The sequence below is a fragment of the Carassius carassius genome, chromosome 37 (assembly GCF_963082965.1).
Source record: "Carassius carassius chromosome 37, fCarCar2.1, whole genome shotgun sequence".
NCBI lineage: Eukaryota > Metazoa > Chordata > Actinopteri > Cypriniformes > Cyprinidae > Carassius > Carassius carassius.
In genome coordinates, this window is record NC_081791.1 from 19,896,194 (window position 1) to 19,918,921 (window position 22,728).

General features: G+C 36.2%; 3 protein-coding genes across 4 annotated transcripts; 2 read left to right on the top strand and 1 right to left on the bottom strand.

The window, feature by feature from the left end:
* Positions 1-10: 10 nt before the first annotated feature.
* Positions 11-8,462, bottom strand: LOC132118312 (solute carrier family 25 member 33-like). Its single transcript, XM_059528072.1, has 7 exons — positions 8,299-8,462; positions 5,519-5,692; positions 3,577-3,654; positions 2,713-2,813; positions 2,523-2,589; positions 1,640-1,920; positions 11-851 (listed from the first exon to the last, which is right to left on the bottom strand). The coding sequence occupies exons 1-7, from the start codon at positions 8,337-8,339 to the stop codon at positions 649-651; spliced, it is 945 nt and encodes a 314-aa protein (XP_059384055.1). The 5' UTR covers positions 8,340-8,462; the 3' UTR covers positions 11-648.
* Positions 8,463-11,552: 3,090 nt separating this feature from the next.
* aurkaip1 (aurora kinase A interacting protein 1) lies at positions 11,553-13,962 on the top strand. 2 transcript variants are annotated; one of them, XM_059527052.1, is made up of 5 exons: positions 11,553-11,684; positions 12,316-12,411; positions 12,500-12,763; positions 12,865-12,966; positions 13,694-13,730. In XM_059527052.1, exons 2-5 carry the CDS (start codon positions 12,360-12,362, stop codon positions 13,696-13,698), a joined length of 423 nt encoding a protein of 140 aa, XP_059383035.1. In that variant the 5' UTR covers positions 11,553-11,684; positions 12,316-12,359; the 3' UTR covers positions 13,699-13,730. The 2 variants fall into 2 exon arrangements, with proteins under 2 accessions (XP_059383035.1, XP_059383034.1); XM_059527051.1 differs by having other exon boundaries at positions 11,565-11,684; positions 12,500-12,966; positions 13,694-13,962.
* Positions 13,963-15,102: 1,140 nt separating this feature from the next.
* On the top strand, positions 15,103-22,728 carry mxra8b (matrix-remodelling associated 8b). The gene is made up of 10 exons (XM_059528073.1): positions 15,103-15,242; positions 16,883-16,909; positions 17,013-17,315; positions 17,415-17,516; positions 18,480-18,971; positions 20,942-21,100; positions 21,221-21,251; positions 21,404-21,474; positions 21,770-21,847; positions 21,947-22,728. The coding sequence occupies exons 1-10, from the start codon at positions 15,224-15,226 to the stop codon at positions 21,970-21,972; spliced, it is 1,308 nt and encodes a 435-aa protein (XP_059384056.1). The 5' UTR covers positions 15,103-15,223; the 3' UTR covers positions 21,973-22,728.

The following is a 22,728-nucleotide window of genomic DNA, read 5'->3' on the forward strand; positions in this document are numbered from 1 at the left end:
AACAAAAGAATAACTTCCATAGTTTATTTTATTAAACCAACAGCAGCATTTGCATCAAGGCCCTCATTGTCTGTAAAAGATGAACAACTTAACATAGTTAACAGATGTTAGGTTTATAGTAAAGAGGTGAATGGAATTGTCTGGTCAATTTCCAGTGCTACTAGTTGTCATGAAGCAGGAAAATGTTACAAATATTGCAACATGAGCTTATCGGCTCCTAACAAGCTATCCTATGCCCTCATTACAGTATCATTTGCATTTCTTCCAAGAACTTCATAATAAACCCAGATCCACTAATGATTAACTCCAGAAATCTTCCACATACCAGACCATAGGTCCAAGGATTTCAAAAAAAAAAAGCTGCTACTAATAATAAGAATAATTTAGTTAACTTAAAAGCACTATTTGTATATTCAGATGACTTTTTGCTATACACTGATACAGTATACACAAACATCTTGGAGTAGCTATGCAATATGTTCATTTATATAACACAAACAAGCAAAACAGTTCTGATAACATATGCAGTCAACGCAAAATAAAAAAGCTCTTTAAAGTCTGTGGGTAACTCAAATAAACATCCCTGTTCACAATGGATTCTTTTCTGTCCACTGGTCAAAAGTATCTTTGTGCTTGTAGTGTTCAGCTTCATTTGGAGGGTTCACCCAGCAGATGGACAATGAGCTCATAGGTGGACAGCACTATAGCTGTGTTAGGGATCTGTCTGATGAGCTGTGGAATGAGTCCTCTGTAAAAAGCTGCGTATCCCTCTTCCACCGCCACAAGGCGCGCCGTCTGAAAGAAGTACTTGTATTTGCTTCCCTCTTCTCTTAGTCTTGTCCGAATTACCTCTGGAAAACACACAAAGAAAAGTTGGTCTTTAAAAATAAGGAGACGTAGAAGTTTCTGCAGATCCTTTTTCTTAACTAAATAAAATTGTATTTATTAATTTTGTAAATAGAAGCTTTTGTAAATATTTTTTTCCCATCCATTTCGATCAATTTCATGAATCCTTGCTGAATAAATCATGATTTTTTTCAATATTACTGACCCCCAACTTTTGAATGGTAGTGTATAAATATCTACATGTAATTTTTACGTTTTTTTGTTTTGTTTTATGTATTCACTACCCTTCAAATTTTTTAAGTTTTTTTGGAATTAAGTCTCTTACGCTCACCAAAGACTGCATTTATTTGATAAAAATATACACATCACTATTATTATAATAGTGATATATTGCCATTTGAAATAACGGTTTTCTAATGGAATATATTTTAACATTTAATTTATTCCTGTAAATTCCTATAATGACAAAGCTAAATTTGCCATCACTCTAGTCTGGTCAACATGAGATTTCAGAAATCGTGTTATGCTGATTTAGTGTGGAAGAAAGATTTCTTATTATCAGTATTCCTTTGGATGAACAGTTCATCCCATTATGAATAACTGCATGTTGTTGCAATAACTTGCAAAACTTATTTTTTTGGACTATAAAAATATTGTTTTACTGTATTTCTCATGCACTCCAAGTCTTGTCATAAAAGTGCAGGTCTTAGTGCTAAAGAGGAAGCAACCTGTTTATCTTTAGACATACTGGCTGATGCTGGTTTACACTGGCTGACAGGTAATAACAACCTACCATGTGGATAAGCGATGCAGGAGGCGCAACCCTTGGCAAATGCAGCAGCTACCATGAGTCCCAGGAAATCTGAAGCGCCTTTTTCTGTGTCTGTGTCAGGTGTGGTGAATCGACTCTGCGCTAGGTGCTTCTTCAGAGTCTCATAAATAAGGAAGCAGATCATGGTCTCTGAAATGCCAGCGTACGACGCTGTCAGGCCCCGGTAAAAACCTCGCATACCTTCCGTCTTATACACATGCCGCACACATTGTAATGTGTTCATTTTCTTCTCCCCAAGTGCCCTGGAGGACAAAGAGACAGTCGGTCAGGTGATCAGGAAGAAATGGATTACAAAAGGTCAAGAATTTAACACAATTAACTCTGGGGTAACAGTTCTGCTTTCAAAACCTAGTTTAGGCACCGAATAGCGACTAAAATCAAGGTCAAAGACTTCGAAAGGTTCATCTGCAACTTTAATTTGCATTGCACCATGTGGTTTGTGTGTGGAGTGGGAGGGAGAATTAAATGCCAGACTATTTTTAGACTGAACCATCTGACATTCTTCTCTCATCTGACTCTAGCAGTTTACTGTTGGCGCTTTTTATAGCGCAAATATAGAACATGCCTACTAAGCCCCGACGGCTGCGTCAAGGTGGATATTTGCACTGCAGCAGATTGGATCACATGCTAATCATCATGACATCTGCATAACAGAGAGACAGTGCAAATAGTTTGTACACCCCCCATCCAAGAAAACTCATTACCCTAATGGTATCTAGGGATGTGTTACTCTCACACGCAAAAGAGCCACAACTCAAGGGTCTGATACAGATATGGTGTCATGCCCTCATGCAAAATCCCTATTGAGAGTAAAACAGGGTGAAAGTCTACAGCATTAACATACTTCCTCTCAAGCTGCATTCTTGTTTTGACCATCCAGATGGGATTCATCAGGGAGTTTGTGACGAATGCTGTAAGAAAAACAATGTAATTAGTGATTCAAACACCCACTTTCTTTCAAAGCATCAAATAGTTCTGAGAAATGTTATATGCAATGTTGCATAAAAGTTCTTTTAAAAACCTTAAGGCATCACCTGCAAAGCCAGCTGAGGATATGTGCACAATTCCACTGTTTGGCACAAAGATGCCATTGAAAGTCTCTTTCGACTTTGAATAAGCTGCAAAATAGATGGCTCTGAAAAAGAACACAAGGAGAACAGAATTTCAGTGACTTTACTCGGTTGAACTCGACACCCCCTGCTTCCTCTTTCTACGCATGACAGTGCAGTTCATTATAATATGAAAAAGGGCCATTCACACTGAAAGGCTGCCAATGTTTTATCAAGCAAAACAGCATGCAGTGAGAGTTCCTGACAGTGCAGTCCGTTCTCTGTGCTGAATGTCTGGAACAAACTGCACAAAGAGCTGAATAAGCACCCAGATCTAATGCCATGATGACTGTGGGAAACAATGACTGCATTTTCACAGATTAAGTACATCCGAGAGGAGTGAAGAACAAAATTCTGGCTTGCTTAAGTAATTTTAATTTAAATGTAATTTAGCAAGCTAGCTTGAGAAATATATGGCTATTGTTGCTAAGAAGAAAAAAAAACTCAATAAGAAATACATTTACAATACTTTATTGTAAATGTATACAATATTTTTTACTAAGAATTTTGTCACTTTTTTACCTTATCTATCTAAACATCAACTACTTTTCCTAATTCAAACTAAAGTTATAGGGAAAGGTACAGTTATTGTTATGGAGAAATTTAGTATACAATTACATTGCAGTATCTTTATTGTATATTACAGTATTATTATTGTGAATATGGACAAAAAAAAAAACAAACTCCAACTTATTTTTTCCTTAATTCAAAAATATAAGGAAAGGCACTGTTATTGTTAGATTGAAAACAAAAATATTAACAAGTTTTTGAAACCAACTGAACCAGTACCTTGAGGGAGCAACACCAACCAGATTTGGGCCCAATCCTCTGAATAGAGATTTTGGTCCCTCTTTCTCTAGAATCGACCTGATGAGGACAGAGAGATGAGATTTAGACCGATGTAACAATACGGTGTGGCATTTCAGTCAAGACTGCATGAGACCAGTTTAAAATCCACCTACACAGCTTGTTTTGAACACTGCAATTATGCTGCACAACTTTACACATATTACGTGACACCTTTACACATATTCATTTCCTTTACAAGCCACCCATATGAAACAACTCTTCTTTATCAGATAAATACTGTATGTTGACAGATGAATCATGCTTCTCACAAAGTGACTTTCCAGAAGTTCTTTTTGTCATTACGGCTTGATAATACATCACATATCACTTCCATTCAAATATCTACTTCAATACATTTCCCTTAAACTAGAAACTATTAAAAAATGAGTCACAAGGTAAAAGCTTCCTCGTGAAGAATAAAGGCTAAACATGGTGTCCTTTTTTTAAGATAGATATTGACCATTTCAACTAAATTGAAATGTCTCTCTTGAAGTTTCGGAAGTCACGTAGACTCACACTCCCTCAGTGACACCTCATATTTGTGGCTAGTAACCCAAGCACAGCAAGGCGGCATCATGTGACAGTGCCGGTTCCTAAGAGCAATGCCATGCTGGGCCCAATTACCCAAAATAGACATTGACAGGGAACACTTGCAATCCCTTTTGCCTTTACATAAGACAAACCCTGCCCCTTATCATCATCAACTGCAGCAACAGCAGGATAAGAGCTGCTTTAATCTGCTTTCATCCAGAAGATCAAATCCAGTTTCTAAATGCATCCACATAACAGACTTTAGAAGTCAAGCAGTGCCGCCCCACAGAAGCCCGTTTCACACTGCCATTCCGGCAAATACACGGGTAAAGTGTTCCGGCAATTTTTTTGCACTTTCACACTGCCAGTGATTACCCGGGATATGCGCGTGCTTTCACACACAACCCGTTATAATGTTAGGCACGTTATACTTTCACTGAAGCAAGCGAACGATCTCGGCATCAGCGCGGAAAGTGAGGAACTAACTGATCTCTGCTTCATTACAGTTTGCACATATTTTTTTGTCGCGAACGTTGATCTTCCTTCAAAACAGCCGTTAAAAGAGTCGCGCGATAACGTGCGTCATCACGGCATTAGATCTGGCTTTTGTTCACACAGCGCTCGTCCCGGGTTGAACCCGGCAATGTTACTAGAGCCCCTTTCACACTGCACGTCAGACCCGGCATATTGCCGGAACATTGCCGGGTTGTCTTCTGTGTAAAAGCAAACACGTCCCGGGATTGATTCCGAACATTGAACATTTTTAGTAACAAAAGCCAGATCTAATGCTGTGTCGAAGTGATGGCGCACATTATCGCACGACTCTTTTACCGGCTGTTTTGAAGGAAGATCAATGCTCGCGACGAAAAAATATGTGCAAACTGTAATGAAGCAGAGATCAGCTAGTTCCTCACTTTCCGTGCTGACGCCGAGATCATTCACCTGCTTCAGTGAAAGTATAACGTGCCTAACGTTTTCGACTCGTACATTACACGTCACGCCCTGATGTCACGTGTCGTTACGGGATCTTTACAGGTTGTGTGTGAAAGCGCGCACATACCCCGGGTAATCACTGGCAGTATGAAAGTGCAAAATCTAGCGACCTGGAAACAATTGCCGGAACACTTTACCCATGTATTTGCCGGAATGGCAGTGTGAAAGGGGCTTAGGTCCCCAACCCGGGTTCAATGCCAGAATCAATCCCGGGACGTGGTTGCTTTCACACAGAGGGCGACTCGGCAATGTTCCGGTAATATGCCGGGTCCAACGTGCAGTGTGAAAGGGGCTAGAGGTTCCGGATCTACATTCAGGGTGGATGACAGTGTCATATCGTTTGGTTTTACTTGCTTACCGTAACACCTGTAGCAGGCCAGGGGTGACAGGTCCCGGTCTAATGACACCAGCACCGTTGAATGTGCCCAGCTGCACCTGGAAAACAGGTCTGAGGGTGAGGCCAGATGACTGTAGTCTGGTTTTTAACACCTCCAGGGGGCAGGTCATGATGGCACCCACGGTTCCACCACATCTGTGGAGAAAATTACTTTTATTAAGCAACTAAATTAGTCACATGTAACAGAAAAGATTATTTCAAATAAATGCTGTTCTTCTGAACTTTCAATTCATCAAAAAATCATGACAAAAAAAAGAACATTTAAATTGCACAACAGTTTCAACATTGATAAGAATTGTTTCTTGAGCTCCAAATCATTTTTGAAAGATCATGTGACACTGAAGTAATGACTGCTAAAAATTAAACCTTGCCATAAATAATATAAATTCTAACGAATTTTGCAACTTTAAACTTGTGCTGTGTCCAAAAAAGGTTGAGGACCTCTAGATTAGATAAACAGACAGAATTTGATAAAGGTTGCGGTTACATTTGCGGTTTGAGGTCACATTAAAATCCAAACTAAACTTTAGACGCAAATATATGTGCAAGTGTCAGCAACGCTTGAGGACAACCTTCCTGACTGTTTTAAGAGTCAAGAGTATGAGAGTGAGGTCAAGGAAAATAAACTGAACTTCATTAAAATGACACAACGTGACGTATGTGAAATTGATCGGGATTCAAGTTACAAAATAAAAGGATTAAAGTCCTCATTGGCTCTAAATCAAATGTTAAAAGAACATGACCATGTAAACAAATGAAAAATGAAAACAAAGCTAACTAAACAAAAATCCAGTCCAACTTAAGACATTTTTATAACCAAAGTACATAGCAATTAGACGATCACCTGTTATGCATCTTTATTTCTAGTGAGACTTGAGGCAAATAAATTTGGAGATGTTAAATCACAGATCATGTTTCACAGGAGTCAAAACAGGTTGACACAGGTCACAGGACGTGTTAGAGAAGTACAAGACATGTGAAGAACACAGTGCCTCTAACCTCAGGACAGCAAAATAAAAGACAGATTAATCACAAATCTGTCTGAGAGGCACATTCAGTTACGAGGGCAGACGTCCTCAACAAAAGCCTTAAGCCCAACACTGATGCAAGTCTCCTCTTGACTTACTTCGCACAGCTTGCCTTCTCATCCAGCTCACAGAGCACCAAGGGGAATATTTTTTATAATAGACCGTTTTGTAACACAAACAAAGCTTGGGGCATGATTATATAATGGCCATGTTTGAAACCTGAAATTATTCACATAGAACTTCAGTTATATAACTGGAAAATAGCTGCTAACATTCTCCTATGCCTATCCAGCTTTCAGCATATATGAAAACAGTTTTTTCTGACTTCATTTGAGGACATCATTTCTGCCTTCAACAAGTGTATTTTAACCCATTAAAATTGTGTGTGTATATATATATATATATATATAGCTACTGTATTCACAAATTATATCTAATATGAGCACTATACAATACATTTGAATCACATGTTTTTATTATATACTAATATTAAGAACAAAAAAGAATACACTCCAAATGATATAAACTAAAATACTGAAATAAATTAAATAAAAATCAGTCAAATGTTTTGCCAACAGTACAATAACTAAAAGTCTATAATTATTGTGCAATAATTCGACTTTACCAAATTACTTTATAATTTTACAAATTGTATTAAGGGGTCTGTATACATGAAAAAAGGACTAAATTACTTTTTATTTCAACATTATTTCAAACACTTATGAAAACGCATGTGAAATCTTAAGCTAACACGTGCACTTCAATTGTGCTTTTTTAAAAAGTACACGTTCACCTTCATTCATTACTCTTTAGTCTAGCACACATGCTTCTGCATTCTTGACACGAGTATGAAGCTCTCTGTCCTTGAAAGAAGCAAGCACTTTTACAGCTGCATTTTACTAAGAGCAGGTGGCACTGAGCAGCCTGGGAAAAGCTAAGGCATTGAAATGCGCACAAAACACAGGCGCGTTCTCGAGAAAGTATGACATTAGTGAATGCAAATAGACATCAATAATCAATCGCAGTCTTTAATGAGTAGTAGATAAGTACCGATATTAAATACGGGTCGCAAATAATTGCGGAATGACCTTGGATGCATGTAAAGACCATAGACTGTATAAAGACGCTTCTATTTAAATATACAAAGCTCTGCGTAGACGACTATTTAGTCATTTCATAAATCAACATTTTACATGCATATGCATATATTTCAATTTTAGAAGGAGAACATGAAGAGCTCGCGAGAGATGGACCTCGTCTCGTCTCGTCTTTCGTGGCTCATAACATAATTACGTAATGCAACACACTGCTCGGCGTCTTTGACAGGCTAGACCTAAATAAAGTCTTTACTCTCCAGGCAACATTTTACAACAGTTAATAAAAGTATTATCAACTTATCTATATAATAATGTCACCTGAGCACCAAACACGCTCGCGTATTTAAACAATCTAAACCGCTTCGGTCGCGTGACTGGTTGCTGCGCTGGCTAGTTTCATCGCTAACTAAAAACTAAAAATAGCATTTGAACTCATCTTCAAAATATCAAAGAAGATATATTAATAACAGAAAAACAGTCTTAAAATTGATTACTCTTCTGAGATGAGTGTGACATTAAGGCCAATCGCCGCATTGCGTTTAAACTGCTGTCGACATTCCAGTCTGAAGACCGTCATCCTTAGTTTCATACGAATATAAGAGTCATTTTCACTCACCCCCCTGCGAAAAGATGTAACAGCGTGTCTTTCTGCGCCATTTCAAAGAGCCATTGTACCTAAAAAAAACAACAACGTTAGACTTAAAATAAAAACTAAACGTAGTCGCTTGGGCCAGCGGCCTGACGTTGCTCGACAACCGGCTTCTTTCGCTTTAAACCCGGATAAGTACCATGGACACACGTCATAGAGGCAGGCCGGGGGTGTTGTCCATGACGTCACGCCATCAGTTTATGCACAAACAAAACTGTAAAATCAAACGGCTGCAGAATATTAGGTGTGACATTCTGCAATATATAAAAGGTAATAATCAATCATTTTTACTGATTGCATTTATTTAATCTGCATAGCTCCTTAAAGTTCTACAGTTCTTTAATCCAGAAAATACTTAAAAATGCAAATTTAATCAATATTTTCCTATATTTTATAGCCTATTTCCTATTTTTCCTGTATTCATGAACATGAAACTTGGGAAGTCAATTAACCAATTTTTTTATTTTAATTTTTATTAATACCTATTGTGGTTTTTATAAAGCTAGAGGTACATGTAGCTTAAGTATGTTTTACTATTTAATATATGTAACAATTTACAGTGTATAAAAGGTTAAATGCATAAAAAACACTGTCAGTCATTTTTATGTAGTAATTTATTTTTCATTATTTTATGAATTATGAAAATATTCATTTCTGCAGTGCCACGTACTTAATTCTTTAATGTAAATATAATTCATTATTTTGCAAATGCAAAATGTATATTATTTCCTATAGAGCACCCTAATGAATAATTTGCCAAATTAGACAAACTTAAATGGTGGCGACTCCTGCAGAATATCTGTTGTTAATAGTGGAGTGAATATGATACCATTTCCAGACCTCTGGCATGTGAAAAACATAATTGGACAGACAAGCTGCTATGAGCGAAGCAGCCTATGAGAAGAGGGGGTGTGTGAGGGGAGGGAGGTACAAAAATATAACAGCACACCTATTAACTATGTACTGATAAGTAGGCAACATTATTATGCAACTATGCTGCACAACTAGTGACACCTTTACACATATTAATTTCCTTATAAGCCACCCACACACAACCAACTCTTCTTTATCAGATAAATACTGAATGTTGACTAGAATAGGGGCGGCAGTGGCTCAGTGGTTCATGTAGGTTGTCTACAAACCGGGAGGTTGGTGGTTCAATCCCTGGCTCCACCTGACCAAGTGTCGAGGTGTCCTTGAGCAAGACACCTAACCCCACCTGCTCCCGATGAGCTGGATGGCGCCTTGAATGGCAGACACCGCAGTCGGTGTGTGAATGTGTGTGTGAATGGGTGAATGTGAGGCAAATTGTAAAGCGCTTTGGATGGCCATGTGGTCTGTTGAAAGCGCTATATAAATGCAGTCCATTTACTAATGAATCATTCATGCTTCTCACAAAGTGACTTTCCAGAAGTTCTTTTTGTCATTATGGGTTGATAATACATGATATCACTTCCATTCAAACATCTACTTCAACACTTTTCCCTTAAACTAGAAACTATTCAAAAATGAGGTAAATGCTTCCTCATGAAGAATAAAGGCTAAACATTGTGTCCTTTTCCTTTTTCAAAAACATAAGTGGAAAAGCGAGCAAAGCAGCCTATGAGAAGAGGGGTGTGTGAGGGGAGGGAGGTACAAAAATCTAACAGCACACCTATTAACTATGTACTGATAAGAGGGTCATTGAGAGTTGTTGACACTGCACTGTGTTTGCTAATTATGCTGCACCAAAAAAAAAAAAAAGAAAGAAAGAAAAGATTAAGAAACGTAAACACATCATCTTGTTGAAGATATCCATTGGTTAATAATAAACCCCCTACAGAAAAAAACACCTAAAGTTCTCTATTGTTTTTATTTTAAGGCTGCAGTAAATATTTATGGTTGATAGAAATCCTGTAGAACTAGTTATTCCACATATATTTACATTGCCTTGCAGATAGTGAAACTATCACCACAACTTCTACTCTGTTTTTGTTTAACTGTTTTGTTTAAATATTATTATTTTTTTCAGTTCTAATTGTGTTCACAACACATTTAATGTACTAATTTAAAATTCCTAAATATAAGACTTATTAAAAACAATAAGACTCAATTCTAGTTACTTTACAATTTCTGTTCACATGCCTTTTTTTGACTACATGAGTTTTGATGACAGACTTGGCAAGACCCTTGACTTACGTAACATGTCTTGGCAAGTGATATTACTGTCACATATGAATTCTATTTTTGGAAAACCTCAGATGAGAGTGCATGGATCTAATATTAGCTTTATTTATCTGCGTCTCTCTCCAAGGGAATATCAAATCTAAAATGACTGAGATGTCCTGGGGTTTGATTCTGTTCCAAATTCCTGCAGATTTATGGTACTGAGTTCAGATATGTCATGACCTTCGTGGTCAGAGTTTTACGTTTTGGATCCACCAGGTACACAACAGGCAACAGACCACTTTTATTAAGCAGGGGATGTGCAATGGTGCTGCCAGCTAAAGCAAAACAGGATATGAATTTCTTGGTTATAATGACACAAGTGCCAATATTTATTCAAGACACATACATGTAATTAAGTGGAATATTCACTGATATGTTCTTGAATATATTTTAACAAATATTGTATACATCATTTTAAATACATTGAAATATTCTATAAATAAATGTATTTCTATATCTATCTATCTACAGTATCTATCTATCTATCTATCTATCTATCTATCTATCTATCTATCTATCTATCTATCTATCTATCTATCATAATTTCTGTTTTAATCATTTATTTTCTTCTGTAAACTATCTGGTATATTATTATTATTATTTATTTATTTTAATTAACCCTTCTTTTATATTTGTTGTAAATAGTATTTGTCCCTTAAATAAATAAATACATAAATATCAGTAGCACGGTTTTATTTTCTGGGAAATCTGCAACACAGGAGAAACATGATATAGCAAGACGTGAGAAAGACACTCGTTCTCTGTTTTGATAATGTTAGACTTAAAAAAAAACACAAGATTGATTTATAACACATTTCCATTATTCTATTTTTTTACGTTTTTAGAATATCGGGATATTTCATTCGTTTTTATCCACAAAGACAATGATAATTTTCCGTTCATGTTTGACCATATTTTGGTGATATTTACACTTCCCAAAACAACCGGGATGATCCGTTCAGTCTGATCTGACACAGGCAAAAGATTCGTCTCTGACATATTCTACAGAACAACAGCTATTTGTACCAGAACCATAACATATCTGGCTCGGAACCTTTGAAGGTTAAATCCGTTCTAAGGGGAACCTCCACACTCATGCACCGGAAATAGACAGAGTCACATTGAACATTTTTTAAACTGGCAAGGTATGTAATCTGATTGGTATTTTTAAAAAGAGCATAACAGTTGCCTGCTTGTTTACAGATGTAATAATGTCTATATATTTATCACCCAATACTAACGTATATATATATATATATATATATATATATATATATATATATATAGTGATTTTATTAGATGTACCTTGATAACAGTGTTGCTAAGGCTAACGTTATAGCAATTTTCTTATATAAATCTTAAATACATAATATTTTCACGCTTTTTCTAATTTTGACCTTTTCTTTAAACGTATCGTATTTCATCTAAAGCCTGTTGTTTATTTACTGACCATATTTACTTTAACCAAGTCTTTTTGGTTAAAAATACACTAACTTATGAATACTTAAAGGCAAAGTTGTTGGCTGTGATGGAAACCACATCTGAGGGATACTAGAAGTAAAATATATACATTTAAAGGTATTTTATGTGTTTATGCTTAAAAAGATACATCCATTGCTTTGCAAATATTTTGTTTCCAAGGCAGCTTTATCGTGACTTTTATATATTACAAAGAAAATCTGTAAAAATCATCCCCAGGACATAAAATTGCTTGTGGTTAAAGAAACAACCATTTGGAAGCTACACAACTGTATATTTTGTATATTATATTTTCAGTCCATGATGCTCTTGAGGGTGCAACGGCCATAGGACTGTAAAGCATGTTTCTTTCAAGGGTGGTTTCACGGCTGAACCTGCTTTCCAAAGTGTCTGGTAAAGCTTATTACATTTTGCATCAATAACACATTTTATTTTTCTAGATAGTTTTACAATGTCCCATACTTTTTCTTTTGTTTTCCAGGTTCATTGCAGAACCAGAGCCAGGCGTTATGCAGTGTTGTGCAACACTGTCATTCTACTCATTTCAGTGCTCTTAAATATTCAAAGAGATGCTTCACTTCAGCTGCTGACAACAAACTTCCACCCGAACTATGGACACCTCTTGAGCCAGAGTTAGAAGAGGTCCTTGTGCCCCGTAAACTATCAGTTTCCCCCTTGGAAAGCTGGCTTTCACTGCGCTACTCTCTCCCCCCACTGCTGGAGGCTTCACCGCCTCTGGATGAAGGTGAGATTGTGGGTAAATCCACGGTGCTGCCTCCCTTTGCGGTGCCTTTACTCGAGGATGGAGAAAGCTCAACACCACTGAACTGCAAGAATGTGCTGCAGATCCGACGAAGGAAGATGAACAGGCACAAATACAAGAAGCTGCTAAAACGGACCAAGTTCCTGAGGAGGAGGGTGAAAGATGTCAGGAGGAAGAAAAAACAGGTCAGTTATGTTAGTCATCTAGACACCAAGAGTAAATAGTGGGTTTTTTTTGTGTGTGTGTGTGTGTGTTATGTGATTTTAAATATAACTAAGTATATTCAGGCTTTCTGAGGTGTTAAATATGTTGTAAAAAGTCAAAATTTACCTGAATGAGTTTTTTTTTTATGGAAATATATGGAAAAATATGGAAAAATACTTAAATAAAGGTACATTTACTGATATGCTAATTTTAATATAGGAAGGCATGCTTTCTGAGAAATCTGACTAAATTAAGCTATCTTAATTGGGGTATGAAAAGTTGTTTTTGTAATAAATAGAGATTTTCTAAGCCTGCTGGCAAATTTGTTCTTGTTTTAATCATTACCTCACAAGCTCAGTTTCTCAAAAAACATGCTTCTGAAGTAAATGTATATTGATTTAAGATTCTTAAGACATTTGCACTGAAAACAATACAGGAATACTGAGGAAGAACATCACTTTCTTTGCAGTGTGATCAGAAGGTGCCGTAAAAGTGATTTCCTTATTCTAGTGATTCGGTGCAGAGGTATTCAAGTCATAAGCTGTGTGTGTATTTTGTTTTTTAGGTTGCATCAATTAAAAAGAATTGGGAATCTGTTGGAAGTTGTATTTTCAAGCACTGAAGTGTTTTGCGAATACAAGACATTCATATTTAGAGGCCATACTGAAGATTTGTGTTCCATTTCAATTAGTTTTCTTAAATTTACAGGCTAAGTTTGAGAGAGATCTTGCCCGAATCGTAAGGCGAGCTGGACTGAAGAGAGCCCCAGATGGATGGACGGCGCCACAAGTTTATGTCAGAACAAGTCAGAATAAAAGAGATTAATTAACATCTGTGCTATTTAAATATTTGTAGACTTGTGTTTGTTCATAATACCATTCACTCTACTGTTACTGCATCTGGAACAAAACAGTGACCTGAAATCCATATGTACTGTATATGTACTCATTACGGCAATAAAAAGCCCTCATCTCCCACCTCTTAGTTGTGCAATGTTTTAACAACCCATATCACCTACACCTGATATGAATGACACAAACAAAAGCCATCTCCTTTTTTTTTTTTTTTTTGAAACTATATTCTCTAGTCACCACTAGGGTGAAGCAAATCATCTCCATGCCTACTGTAGTGTAGTCTAATAAGTGTATCTTATGAGTCCTGAGACTCACAGGCCTCTTTCCAATGCAATAAATAAAGTGCAAGTATTCCATGTAATTAAGTTTAAGTTTAATATTTGTTGTAGATATATATATATATATATACATACATACATTTTTTGATATGAACGCTATTTTAAACAATTATACACGCAGTATTCTATATGTGTGTGTTTATATATATATATACAGTACAGACCAAAAGTTTGGACACACCTTCTCATTCAAAGAGATTTCTTTATTTTCATGACTATGAAAATTGTAGATTCACACTGAAGGCATCAAGGGCTATTTGACCAAGAAGGAGAGTGATGGGGTGCTGCGCCAGATGACCTGACCTCCACAGTCACCAGACCTGAACCCAATCGAGATGGTTTAGGGGTGAGCTGGACCGCAGACAGAAGGCAAAAGGGCCAACAAGTGCTAAGCATCTCTCGGGGAACTCCTTCAAGACTGTTGGAAGACCATTTCAGGTGACTACCTCTTGAAGCTCATCAAGAGAATGCCAAGAGTGTGCAAAGCAGTAATCAAAGCAAAAGGTGGCTACTTTGAAGAACCTACAATATGACATATTTTCAGTTGTTTCACACTTTTTTTGTTATGTATATAATTCCATATATAATTCCACATGTTAATTTCATAGTTTTGATGCCTTCAGTGTGAATCTACAATTTTCATAGTCATGAAAATAAAGAAAACTCTTTGAATGAGAAGGTGTGTCCAAACTTTTGGTCTGTACTTTATATATATATATATATATATATATATATATATATAAGGCTATATTGTTTAGTTTCTTATTTTGGTCAAATCCCCAAATACGTTTTTATTGTGAGATATGATATTGCGTTGCTGTTGAAACCCGGTTTAAATTCTGAAATATTTGCAGTTAATGTGAGAGAGTTTAGTATTTCATGATGTTAAATATTCTGGAGGAGGAGCATTTTCGTGGTCCAGACAAGCAGACAGCAAAGATTTAGTTTTCTGTCGCTGGTCGACGAAGCTCCTGAGGTGAGGTAACAGTCCTTTGAAAAACATTTTCATCTCGCACCAGAAATAATCTCTTCACCACTTATCGGACATGTTTCTTGCGCCATACAGTAAGTAGCCAAATATATATATATATTTTTACTAATTCCCATACTTATTTAATATTATTTTTTACTGCTTTTACTTTTTTTTTTAACCTACACAACACTGTGTTGGATCCTTCACAGTAAATGTGGAATTGTGCATTAATGTGCATTCAATTTTGTCTTTAGTAAATTTTGTCTTTAGTAGGCTAAGTCTCGTGCTGATGTTCTGCCAAACTCTCCTTCCCTTTGTTTATCAGTTTTCTGTGTCAAAATTTGCTAATTTGCTAATTTGTCTATATATTTGGCAGAACGGTTTAGATTAAACGTTACTCCAGCTGCTTTGTTTTTCTTTCTATTAACCTACAGAACTCCTCCCGCCTCCGTCTCTTTAAATTGTCTAGCTTTGTCTGATTAAAAGAGTGTGTTGTTGTGCTTCACTCAATTATGACTTAACTCTGACTAAAGTCAGTTCTGTTTATTAGTTATGTACGTCAGCGAGTCACCGTCTTCATTCTGCATCATCAGCAGTAGTAAACGATGTGTTTTCCTCCACATGTGCTACTTCTCATGCAGGTTTGTCAGGGAAATATAGCAATGTTTTCTTCATGAATTCTCTTTCATTTCTGTTAAGAGTGTAAAACCTGGTCTGAGAATATAAATCAAATTGAATTACAGATGGGGAAAACCAAAAGTTATTTTTGCTCTCCTTGCATTAAGTTTATTTTTTTATTTTTATTATTATTATTTATATAGCCGTCATTTGTGTGGAAAGACATGTCAATGTTTAATAGTCTTCTTGTTTAAACACTCATGCATGTAAAGACAATTACAGGGTTTGGGGTTTAGAATTTTTTTTCTTTGTGGCCATACTTTGCTTTCCATCTCAGTGTTTAGGCTCTTATAGAGCACTATACCTCCTAAATATAATCTCTTTTTCATTCATATCAAGTTAAGTTTTTACTTTACTTTTAATGGGATTTTTTGCATTTCTTTCTTTGCATTATGTCATTTACCTGTTTTGTAATATATTTCATTGTATTACAGAGGCAGTAATTTTTTGCTTGTCTTGCATTCTGTTTTTATTAATGTATTGGTTAAATGATAATAATTTTGAAATAATTTTATTATTTCATTTTATAGATTTAGTTTAATTTGGCAAGACACGTCAATGTTTAATGCTGATAAAATCTTCTTGTTTAGACAAGAAAAAAAATGAACAAGCAAATCACAAATTCCCCCTTTGCATTCCTCACATTAATACACAGCTGGTGTTAGATGATGGCAGTTGTACTGTGACCTTGACCATTTCTGTTTCGTGACCATAGATAGATTTTTTTCTGATTAGATGAAATTTTCTGTAGTTTTCGTGGTGGTTCTGGAGAGGCCTTCAGAAAGTTAGTATTTCTCTTCTGGATAACAGTTCTGACTGCTGAGAGGGAATGAATGGATCCTCTGTGCTGTTCCTCTTTGTGTTGGCATAGCAGCAAATGCAGAATTTAGTAATAAGTCTTATGCAGTTCTGAATGTTTTAATGTGTCTACATTTACAATATGAACACTGATTGATGCAAACAGTGATTTGGGGGGCAGAGCTTGGCGTTTGAAACATTTACAGGGCAGATGCCAAATTTACATATTCAGATGATGTTCTTGTTCTCATTTCAGTCTGGACTGCCTTGATCTTACCATGTGGTAAGTGAACAACAAAACACTTGTTTGGTCGCAGTTTCCCTATTTTTTTATACTGCATAAACCCAGATTAATATATAACGTAATGTACGTTCATGTATTTTAGCCTGGGCACAAAACAGCATGCCAAGTGTGGTTGTGGAGGCAAGGAACATTACTGTTCCAGCCGGGTCTGATGTTCTACTGCCATGTCATAACCAGCGGATGGTTTGGAGACAGGATCGCCTGCGGGACCGTCAGCGCGTCGTGCATTGGGACCTGATCCGGAACCAACCCGATTACACTGTGGAGCGCATTTTAGATATGTTCTCAGGGGGAAGAGAGCGCTTGTACAACGACTACAACAAGGGCCGAATTACTATTTCAAAAGACGCCTTCAGTGATGGAAATTTCTCACTAGTTATTAATAGTAGGTTCATCCTTTTAGACCATTACACGTCACTCTTTTGATTCTTTTCTTGTGATATTTAATACCTGCCATTCTTCTGTTGCTGTTTTGTTTGCACAGATGTGGACGTGAATGATAAAGGTATCTATACCTGCAACCTACATCACCACTATTGCAAGGTCCACCAGTCCATTCCAATCCAGCTCAACGTCACTAAATCACGTAAGAGAATAAGCTTCACATCTATTGTTTGTTTCTAAACTGAAAAACACAAGAAAGGAAGCCTTTTTCCACCTCAGAATTAAAAATTAGAAAAAAAAGGTGATTGCAACTATTTATTTTGCAACTGTGACTTTATTTTACACATTTGTGAATGTTTATTTCTCACTCATGACAAAATAAGATTTATCAAACAAATCCTAGTGTAAGATTATTATTAGTAATACTATTATTTTTACTAGTTTTAAATCTAGGTATGAACATGTTGTTTTAAAAAGTGTCTTTAAGGTCATACAATATTTACACATGGATATTTATTAAAAGGTGAAGAACCACCATCATGGCTTACTTGCCAAAGTAAAAAGACTGTGAAGCATATTTTATTTGATTGAACTGTTTTTAATGTAAATAGACCATGGTTTTAAATACGGAATAAACAAATTAATAAGTTCTCAGTCATGACTTTATATCTAAAAACTGTGACTTTATACCTTTCACAAAATGACTTTCTATTCCTATCATGACTTTTTATTTTGCAATAGTACTTTTTATCTCACAATATGGCTTTATATGGCACAATTTTGACTTTTTGTCATGCAATTTGTCTTTATATTACTCAAAATGACTTTATCTCACAATTATTAATATTTTATCTTGCAATATGACTTATATTATACTCATATTTGTGTCTTTATATCTAACAGTGTGACTTTTTATCACACAATGTGGCTTTATTTGAGTATAAATTTTTTTAGACTTCTTAATGAGCTTCTGTACTTCCAGGCTTCCATAGTTTTGGGCATGTTTACGTTAAGATAAAGTGTGTCATTTCTGTGTTTATAATTCAACCAAGTTGAGGATAAAAAAAATTATGATCTTCAAATGTATTTTTTTTTTATAATAGGTTTAATTTAAAATTATATCAATGAAACATTATTATTATAAAAAATAATTAAATCTCTGCAGCTCGAAAGGAAAAACGTGTCTGGGATGGTGAAAAATTTGTTTTTGTGGTTCTGGTGGGGAAGAGTGTGGTGCTTCCCTGTGTGAACCGCAGGCAATTATGGACAGAAAGTCAGAGGGACGAGGGCCAGCAGCAGGTGGTCCACTGGGACTGGCAGGCACCTGGGGTCACCCGTGACCGAGCAGACCGCCTCATTGATATGTACGCCTCTGGAGAGAACCGCCTATACGGGCCGCTCTTCCTCCGGAATAAGATGAACATCTCAACCGATTCCTTCTCCATGGGGGATTTCTCCCTGAGTGTCCACAACATTCAGCCCTCTGATAAAGGCCTGTATTCCTGCCACCTTCACCATCACTACTGTGGCCTACATGAAAGACGAATCTTCAGGGTGATCGTCGGCCCTTCTGTCCAGCCTTTGCCTCCAGTGCGGGCCTCTACTGATGCACCAAAAACTCGTTCTTCTTATCCTGTCCCACCTGCTGATGACCCAAGTAAGAGAATACTTTTTAATGTGATTTAGTTCTTTTATTTGTTGCATTTTTTAGCAATAGTGCAGAAGTTGTATGGATTACTTTTATGGTGCTTTTTTTCTTTTTAGTCATTATGACCGGAAGTTGTATGGCAGAATCTGTCTTAATGATTCTCCCAAAAATTCTGCATCTTTTCCTTTTTTGTTGCATGACAGACAAGACTTAAAGAAAGCTCTTAAACATATATTTCTGCTCCTTTGCTCCTCCTTTTACATGTATATTTGGGTTTGTGGGAGGAATGTTGTCTGAGAACTACATTTACTTCCTGACTTTTTTTCTCTGTTTTCTTTTCTGCCCTGTCCTCTCCATTATGCAGTGGGAATTTTACAGTAATCTTTCCATGTCACTCTGTTTTTTTGTTCTGTTTTTTTTTGAGCGGTCTAAAATGCCTAAAAGGTCTTTTGTCCTTGTTGGGATTGACTCACTCCAGTCATTTAGGCTTTGTCATTGCCTTCTTTGTATTACAAAACACTTGTAAAGATGAGTTTGTACGAGTAAATGTTTTCAACAGAAATGCAGGTCATAAAGGAGGTGGGGGAGGTTTTATTGGAAGAGTGCTTCATATTTCCCCTGCTTAGCAATGGCTGAGCTCACTTTATAAACTATAACAGCCCCAGAAAAGGTCACAGCAACGTTTTGCTTTCTTCTGGGCTTTGCAGATTTTACCATCATTGCTCAGACAATATTCCCCATCTTGCATTGGCAATGGGCTGATTTTTGACATGGAAAGCCACATCTGTACAACATCTGGCCCACTGTAACATGAAAGCTCAAAGCGGGTATGGTCTGTGTAAGATTCACATCTTCACATGTCTGTAAACATTTTGCCCCACTCTGCTAGAAGTAGAAAAAGATGTGGTGTCAGTCAGCTATCCTTATAGATTTAGTGCATTGTCTGAATGTGACCTTGTATTTTTAAATGGGAAGAAAACTAAAATATTATAAATATATTTAATTGTAATCATTTTTTTATTTATACATTTTTTAGTTAAAAAAAGTTATATATTTACATAATATTTCTTGAAATTTTTTAAATAATGTTAATTTTTTAAAAATTAAATATTGCTATTTTTTAATGGATATTAAATCATAGATTTTTTAACCTTACTGTAATTTTTTTTAATGCTATCTTGAATGTGAGGTAAATGCATAGTCAACAATTTAACTTGGATGAGTTGAAATCCGTGTTTATCCCAATCCCACTTCTTCCCTCTTTTGTTCTCTCCGGCTGTCCTCTAAACAACTGAACAAAAATGGCATTATAAATAATACACAAAATTTTTATATGTGTTGTGTTCCAAATACAATTTGCGTTGCTAAATACTTCAATATTATACAAATATGAACGCTTACCATGTGCAATTAATTTGATTCTTCATTGCGATGAGACATAATGACTCATGAAGTAATCATAATGTCTGTTAGTTTTAGGAGGAAGAAGTCATTTTTTGTGTTGTTGAGCCAAGAACAAGATTAGACAAACAGAAGCATTCAGTGAGTTTGATTGGTTTATTTGGTCGTATAAGCACTACTGACATATGCGATCCCTGAACATTTAGCAGATTAAATCGAAATTCTCCCTGTTATTGTGTGGCACTAAATAAGTGGAAAATGTCTCCAGACAGACGGACCATGAAGTGGTGGTATTTTTCTCCGCCTGCACTATCGCTTCCCGTTCTTGTGGTTTGTGTTTTTTTTCTCCATTGCTGCGGCATGACATCAGGTCTGGAACTCATTACGCCTGTTTTTTAACCATTCTCGTCTGCCAGGCCTGGATGAAATGGGAAAAACTAACTAGTAATCAGGGCTTTTCAGCTTTCTTTCTTGCCTTTTAGCACAGCATAAAGTAGTTAAATGTTTATATAAAATCAGATATTTAAGATTTCTCATTCATCTGGTCTTCTCGTTTTCTTTTCCTTCTTGATGAGCAGATACAAACATGGTCGAAGCGCCTCATGTCCTCAATGTAATTCTGCCTGAGAATCAAACTCACCTCTTGCACCAAGTGGGCTACATCCTGGCAATCTTCCTGCTGCTTCTGTTAATGCTCATTGGCATCATTGCGACTACGAGGCACTGCAGAAAAAAAAGTAGGATCATGAGGATGACTGGTGAACTGAAACATTTAAACATATAATTAACACCTGTGAGATTATAGGCTTGAATCTTACTGAACCTTCATTTGACATTTCGTATTATATCTGTTTCAGAGCCTGAGTTTGAGGTTCGATGGTCTGAACGGTAAGGATTCAAATGGACTGATAAAGTTCTCCAGTTTTGTAAATTCAGCTTCACAGTATTTGATTCAGTGTTTTTGAGTCAAGTCAAAATCCACAATAATCATTTTACACTCACTAATACATAAAAAGCATAACTTTGGCTTTACTTGGCAGGGGTCGGAGGACATCCATTGAGCTTGATGCCACAGAACTGCAAGCCTACAATCAGGAGGACTTACGACTGGGTTAGTCCAAGCACATTTTCCATGATTTCTCTTAAAGCTGAAGTAGGCCATTTAAAAATCAAGACTTTATGAAAATAACCAGAAAAGACTGGTGATGCTGTAACTAGTGCTCTGGGAAGTCTAAAGAAGTGTGATTTGGTTTGCAAGAATCTTTTTTTTTTTTTTATTATTTCCCTTCAGTATTCACAAGAACAAGACTTTTTTTCAGTGAAATCTGATGAATATTAATAGATGATGATCATGTTTTCATATTTATATCAGCATATATTGAAGAAATCCCTGTATTTTTATTTAGACTACAAGAACAACATAATGAAAGAAAGGGCTGCGGCAAACAACTATACCTCTCCAAAAGTTATTGATCTAAACAGAGGTAATGTGTTCTCAATTAGTGAAGCTCGTTCCGGACAAGCAGAAGCATTGTGATGTATTTACACACTCTTCCTCTTGTCTTCCTCTTTCTCAACCGAAGAAATGGAGAGAATGTCATGGAAGTGATTCATAGTGAGCTGCTGGCTGGTCCAGGGCGTGCTGCATGAGAAGAGATTCAAGGACTTTACATTTACATTGAGAAAAGGAACAGGATTAGTCTTTCTACAGCAGAATTACTGCTTAGATGATCTTATAATACTCAAATTCTGTTGATATTGGTAAGTCAATGTATTTGATATAGTTTTCTTATCGTAATCGCTGTGTACCGTTATGGTAATCTATTGAATTCAAGTTAAACATATGTAAATTGTGGTGTAGAGCAATTTGCTGAATTCAGCATTAGGTACTCTTCTGTTACATTCCTACATTTAAAAAGTCAAATAGCTCAAATTCTGTGTGGTAGAAACCACTGTAAGTGTCTGAATCTGAATGGAAATTTCTTATAAAACTCAGGAAGCAAACAAATAGCTGTGGCTTCTGGTCTAAATCGTAAAAGATGGTACAAAGGTGAACCTCAAAGGCAATTAAATGTGCTGTTTTTGTTATTCTGATGTATGTGTATCTACATGTTACTTCTCGTATGAATTTTGAGCCCTGTTGACCCGGACTTCTTTGGTCCATTGGCTTTTCCCATTTATCTTTTTCCATCATAAGTTTTTCAGCAGTTTCCTTGGTCAGTGATGTTCATTTACATATGTTATGAAGCATTTATGCAGTAGGTTTTATTTGATCTAGAATGTGCTTTTATCTTTAAAATGGCAATAAATGATCATCTTGGTATAGATCACCAATGTACAAATATAATAAAGTTTATTCTGAAAT

What these genes read in the sequence shown, in the direction of transcription:
- mxra8b (XM_059528073.1), top strand. An exon ending in GAGGTTCGATGGTCTGAACG is followed by an intron (nt 21,252 to 21,403) that starts GTAAGGATTCAA and finishes TTTACTTGGCAG; the next exon opens with GGGTCGGAGGACATCCATTG. An exon ending in TCAGGAGGACTTACGACTGG is followed by an intron (nt 21,475 to 21,769) that starts GTTAGTCCAAGC and finishes ATTTTTATTTAG; the next exon opens with ACTACAAGAACAACATAATG.
- aurkaip1 (XM_059527051.1), top strand. Translation starts at nt 12,360, where the DNA reads ATGTTTCTTTCAAGGGTGGTTTCACGGCTGAACCTGCTTTCCAAAGTG. An exon ending in CCTGCTTTCCAAAGTGTCTG is followed by an intron (nt 12,412 to 12,499) that starts GTAAAGCTTATT and finishes TTTGTTTTCCAG; the next exon opens with GTTCATTGCAGAACCAGAGC. An exon ending in TCAGGAGGAAGAAAAAACAG is followed by an intron (nt 12,967 to 13,693) that starts GTCAGTTATGTT and finishes TTAAATTTACAG; the next exon opens with GCTAAGTTTGAGAGAGATCT.
- LOC132118312 (XM_059528072.1), bottom strand. Translation starts at nt 8,339, where the DNA reads ATGGCGCAGAAAGACACGCTGTTACATCTTTTCGCAGGGGG. An exon ending in TTACATCTTTTCGCAGGGGG is followed by an intron (nt 5,693 to 8,298) that starts GTGAGTGAAAAT and finishes TTTTCTCCACAG; the next exon opens with ATGTGGTGGAACCGTGGGTG. An exon ending in GGCCTGCTACAGGTGTTACG is followed by an intron (nt 3,655 to 5,518) that starts GTAAGCAAGTAA and finishes TGTCCTCATCAG; the next exon opens with GTCGATTCTAGAGAAAGAGG.